The 6218-nt window shown below is 34.8% G+C and overlaps 1 protein-coding gene across 1 annotated transcript in view; it reads right to left on the reverse strand.

Moving 5' to 3' along the window:
- The window catches only part of LOC104911768 (sodium-driven chloride bicarbonate exchanger-like), a 44958-nt gene extending 38751 nt beyond the window's left edge, over nt 1-6207 (reverse strand). The window contains exon 1 of the mRNA XM_019617379.1: nt 6082-6207. Within this exon, the coding sequence (XP_019472924.1) occupies nt 6082-6207 (126 nt within the window). The remainder of the gene's footprint in view (nt 1-6081) is intronic.
- Between the last annotated feature and the right edge of the window lie 11 nt (nt 6208-6218).

A 6218-nucleotide genomic window follows, 5' to 3' on the forward strand; every position in this document is an offset into this window, starting at 1 on the left:
AAAAAGTAGTTTATTTTTCTAAACCATATGTATTTCTTCCCATTCAAAAGAAAAAAAAAAATCTGATTTGCAAGCCAACTATCACAGTCTTCAGGCTTTTCACTGTAACTTGTCACCAACTTGCCAAATCTAAATGCACTTGCTGTCCATTTAGACTAAAATTCAAAGACTGAAAAACAGTAAGTTTTCAAAAGTATATATTAAAATTCTAATATAACAGAGTAGTGATACCACCTTCGCAGAGTGAATTGTATATGTATTTTCAGGTCTCTTAATAACACTTCAAATCACACTTCCACTGTATCTGGATAACTACAAGCAGAATTTGGAGCTTGCTAAAAATATACAATTTAAGGGGATACAGAAGAAGTAATTTCTCTCACTATTCTAACACTAAGCCTGAATCTCAAACATAATTCATATGAAGTCACGCAGTCAAAAGTAAAACGCTATGATTTGCAATTTTACAAATAGATGCAAGATAACGAATTTAAAAAGAAATGGTATCCAAAATAACTCCCCACCCATCAAAAAATAACATCATTCCATTTAAGCTTCTTATAACTGCTGACAAAGATCTGAGGTACTTTTCAATTACTACAGCAAGAAGTTGCATGCTGTCAAGAAACTCAGATGAAGACATGGGTGTACACCTGAAATGATCTGAAGCCCAAGTAAGAATAGGTATTTATACTACCTCCAAACCTTCAGGGAGTTTACAGAACCCAAAGGAGAGGAGATGAGGAAGATACAGAGATGAGATGAGCCTGTTAGGGACAGACACAACAAAGACAGAGCAAAATGAAGAAATACAAAAATGAATGATACAGCTTTATACATATAGATTTACACATTTTATCATGGGTACAAGGAAATATGAAAAAATATATCAAATGAAAGTGTTATTAAATACAAGTTATATTTTAGTGATATAAAAATCTGTGGATGATATATTTTGATTAAAATACATACATTTGAAAAGAATATAAAGAAACATGGTACTGGATAGTTTAAGCTAGTATTAACTAACAGTGGGCCTGCTGGCCTGCTGGCACTGCAACCCAAGTAGGAGCAACCCATATGGTCCAAAATCACCACTGGTAGAAATTTGTTACATATATAGCATTCACTGTGACCGGCTCCTAAAATGAAGGTCACATACCTAGAAATGCCTTCCTTCCTTTTCAGGGGGTTCCAAGTTATGCCCCTCTGTCTCCATATAGTTCAACTGACATCATCTAAATTTCACATGCTGTAAGCTAGTACTGGCATAAATGCTTGACCTAATGCTTAAAAGAGATAAGGAAATTGAGTAGAGTGAAAAACACCATCGGAGAACTAGTAATTTAGACTTACTTGGATACTAAACCTTACTCTTCTTAATCAGATGCCAAGCATAGACTTACATGACTCTGTGTATGCTCATATTCACAGAAACAATGAAGTCCAATTTAACCAAACATACCAACCAAAATAACTTGAATGATGCTTGAAAAAGAACCTGTCAAAGTAAATTTCTCCAGCAACTTGCTCAGTTAATTCTGAAGACCCTTAACATGCCACTGATTTCTTCAAACTCTTTGTCAGTTCAATAAACAACAACTTAGAATTTCAGAATTTCTCAAAATCAAACATGATGTGTGGTATAAGAGAGTTTTTGCACTAATAGTTTGTTCAGATGCCAAAGAAGCAGCAGCAGTTATAGTTGGCGTATATATGGAACAGAAAACATGCAAAAGATCATACTATTACGGATAAGGAACACTTCAACAATGTGCATGGAAACAATTTACAAGTCATTAATCCTGCCATACTCCTCTCATTTCTTCAACTTTAATCAGCAAAAGTTCTGCTAGATCCCATTACATATGTATGCACACACACATACTCTGAAACTAATAAAAATTTCATTTTTATTTCATTAAAAATGAAATAGCTAATTAAATAATGGAAATGTGTGCATCATGAAAATTTTGTTTCTTAGATTAATTTTCACTGAATCTGCTACTTTCCCATGCTTCATATACTTAAATTCTGAATTGTAGAACATTTTAGAGAAGTGGAGAGACTTGTGAAATTATTTTAGCATTCCTGTGGTACTAGTAGAAAAGTGCTGTAAATTTGCAATTGTGTTTGGCTTTTCAGATACCAGAGTAAAAACTCTATTAATCCCCATAAAAATAGGTTTAATTGCTTTTCAACTCAAACTTTTTATAGGTTTAATAATGACAAAGATTCCTACTGTTAACCTACCTTTTAGAATATTTGTGCTAAAATTACTGGAACCCTCTACTTGGGGTATTTGGTGTCAAATTAGACTTGAATAGAAATATATTTTTTGCTGCTCTTATGCCAAATTTGACTGTCACTTTTTATTGGAACATCAAAAGCAGGCTTTTAATTCTCACAGTTTTGATGCTTAATGAAAAAGTGAAAGTTAAACACAGCATGGTAGCATTAAAAATGCATGGTAAATGCACAGCACTCTGACATCTTACCCCTGCAGAAGATGTGAAGAAAAGCCATTGTAAACAAAAGATAATACACTAAGTACAAAGCAAATTAACTAGATGGTCTGACACACTCTTTAAGAAGGGGAAAAAATAAAAATAAAAATGGAGGGAGTACATATGTACAACCATCTTCCAGCAAAGATATCACAGTGGACTGACAGTAGCACAGCCATGTATGGAATTTAAGATCACGTCTTCATTTCAGACTTCATTCTTGAATGTCTGAAAATGGAGACACTGGTAAACTACCATGGGTAAGGAACTTGGATAAAGAAGGGGTTTTGCACCTTCAGCTGTACCACATGGCAACTCCGCTGAATCATTTATTTCACAAACTACAGGCTACTGAGGACTGTTATCAGTTAACCTGTCAACACTAAAAATAAAATTAACCAAACTGAGAATCTCCTTACAGCCAGAAACAGTAACTTACTCTGAACTCATCTGAACATGGAAAAATTAAGTTGTCCTTCTTAAGGTTAAATGCATCTCTGGGCTGTATATGTTCATCAGTATTCTCTCTCTACATCTTTAATAATAAGGAGAAGAAGAGTACCACTACTGTTGACAATACATGAAACATCTTCTGTTGAACTTACATTCTACACAATATTTGTGCACAAATGGGTATAAATAGGTGAAAATTATGCCTTGATTGGATTGTACCAGTATGTTCTCAGGAAATGAAGAGGTGTCTCTCAGCATAACTAACAAACAATAGCATTAGATGTTTGTAACTCTCAATTTTGCTTTTCTCAATTTATTTACATGTTTAGCTCATTTTTCTTACTTTCACCTGACCCAGAGTTGTATTGTAACAACTCATTTTTGTATCATTAAGAGAAGCTTGTACACACGTTCCACAGTAATCAGAAAAGAAATATGTTGCTGCAGTGAGTATAACATTGTAGCTGAACTCTATCTAATATTTGGGTCATGAGGCAATGGCAAGAGAAAATGGTCAGAAGACTCAATTCCTGCTCTTGATGCTTGTAATGACAGCAAAGTTCCTGAAAGATGAGCATCTCAGCATAACATCCACATAATTTACACGCCATTTATTGTGGTAGGCTACCCAAGCCAGAGAAATAATTAGCAAAGTGCCAGAAGAGGCAGCAGTCCACGTGCTTCCCATCCCTTTACTCCTGGAGCATTATGGTAATAGTTGCCTCTACAGCCCATGAGATGTTTATCTGTGGTTGTCTTAAAGAGAAAAAAAGATTGTTTCCTTGGAAATCCAAAAATTTAGACTGAAGATTTATTCTGTACTAAAATTAGCATAATGTTTACAACTCAGATAACAAAATAAGATTACAAATTTTTAATAGGTGAATGGATAAAAGAGAGAAACTCAGAATAAATCAGCCCTTCTTTGTTTTATCGTAGGGTCATCATCTATTTTGAAGAGATCAATGCAATAGGCTCCCTAATATGCAGTAGCATTTATGGAATGCAAGCAGAAGAGTAGCACTTCAATCTGATTAAAAGACATCTGTATCCTAAAAGACCTTTTTTGGAAAGCTCTACTGTAATTTAGATAAAAGGCTGAATTATCTTGTACAAATGTTCTACGATCATTTAGATTTGTTTTGTTGTGTTGGTCTTTTTTTTAATCTTAATGTAAATAACATAACGTAAGTGGGTGATTTTTTGAACCAGGGGTTCTGAGAGACCTATACAAAAGCACATGAACAGGAATTGTAGTTTTTCATCATGCACAATAAAGACAAACAAACGAAAACCTGTAATAATATGCAATAATACATAATAATACTTATAGAATCACTTAACTGTTGAGTATATGAAACTAGTTTTTTTAACATGCTACCCTGATTCTGATCAGAATCTATTTCTTTGAGAATTAAATAGAGATGCTGAGGTTCACACACACAAAAAAAAAAGTAGGTAAAATTGAGAAGTTTCTGAAGTGAATTGCTGCATCAGTTCCACTAACATATAGAGGGAGTTAGTGAAACTGAGCTCATGATATTTTCATATATCATAAGGTCTTTTTAAGGCGATCCACTGCATACTTTTATATAAAAATTACTACAGAAAGTTTGAGGATTGCAAGCTTCCGTCTTTTCTCCCACAGATTATGAGAAAAAGGATTGCATTTCTTTACAGTTATTACTGAATATTTGTTTAAGGCCATCAGCAAAAGCTGAATAAAATAAATAGGAAAGTTTTAGTTTGAAAGTTGCATTAAAGATGGGTAATTATCCAATGTATTTTTACTACTTTTGTGCATACATACAAAAGCTCACATCTTAAAAAAAAAAAGATTTCTCTTACTCTTGAAATGACATTTTGACATGATTAGTACGATTCTATTTAATATCCTTTTCAGATGAAATTGTACATTTCCTTTTAGGTGTTACAGCATTCCTCAGGGAAGAAGACAGAATTAGAAGTATTAGAAGTTATTAGAACTTTACACAGCAGCAAGTGAAACTAGTAAACTGTCCCTGAAATCAAAGGTAATCTTATCTCTGTAATAGACAGCCCCAAGTTTCCAGACCAAAACTCATTACAATGCTCTCAGTCTCCTTCCATCCTGCACCTCACAGCATACACATTCCTCTTTCACCCTGCAACTTCTCTGTGCTTTGGATGCTTCCTCATCCTCCCCCTCCCCTCAGGTGGCAGGTGAGCTCAGTACAGTCCTGAACAGAGACACAGTAGGATGGACTAAGAGTTCACTATAACCAAGGCAACTTCTGGAATAAAAGTCACTAATTACTATCCAGTGGTGCTCAGACTAAAATGTCCTGGGTACTGTGATTATACTTGATATGGAGGCTCAGTAATTCTGTAGTGCATAATGCCAGTGAGTTAACTGAAAATATCTGCAAGTTTCATTAGACGTGCCTGTTTTTACATAAATAAGATGCAATAAGAAAATATTTTCACTACAGTTATGTATAACAATAAGCTCATAAGGGCTTCTATAAAAAGTAAGAAAAAAGTGAATATTTTCCTGTCAAACCATTCTGCAGACTTGCTCATTCACCTTCATAACCATAGTTTTCCAATTACTGATTTTCTGAAAGAATTATGTACAGCTCTCGTTCTCTCCCCAACAGTGTCTTGAAAATAATTTTCTCAATTTAACCTCGCAAAGTAAACTATGAAATTTGAAATTTCTCTGCATACAGTGTCAAGCATGTACTCAAACAGACTTGCACTGGGAACAACATCCCATACCAATTACATAGGACAGAATGACACACTGACAAAGCTAACCTGCCTGCAACACTTGAGCTAGTTCAGCTGGACATCTCCGCACAGCACTGAGTTGTTCCAGATATTTGAATTTCAAAGTTAAACAAGTCTGTTACTAAATGTATAAGAGGAACCACTCTCACATATAAAAGGTTCTATTTTTATATAGGAACTTCTCTGAGCATAATCACTGAAGCTCAAACTCTGGATACAAAGCACAAGCAATACTGTACAGGTAGATGTTACTGAAAGTTCAAGATGCAAAATAAAGTAATACATTACCATTTTTATCCATGGAATGTGGCTCAGATTGCTTCTTTCCAATATCAGCAAAGGATCTCACAATCGGGATCCTATTGCTCAGTTTCTTCTGGTTCTGATGGTGATGCTGTTTCAGTAATGCCTCGTGCACTCTATGACGAACATCCTCACTGAGCTGCCCAGAGCCCACCTGCTGGTCCAGAATCATATCTGGGGAAA

The sequence above is a fragment of the Meleagris gallopavo genome, chromosome 7, assembly GCF_000146605.3.
Source record: "Meleagris gallopavo isolate NT-WF06-2002-E0010 breed Aviagen turkey brand Nicholas breeding stock chromosome 7, Turkey_5.1, whole genome shotgun sequence".
NCBI lineage: Eukaryota > Metazoa > Chordata > Aves > Galliformes > Phasianidae > Meleagris > Meleagris gallopavo.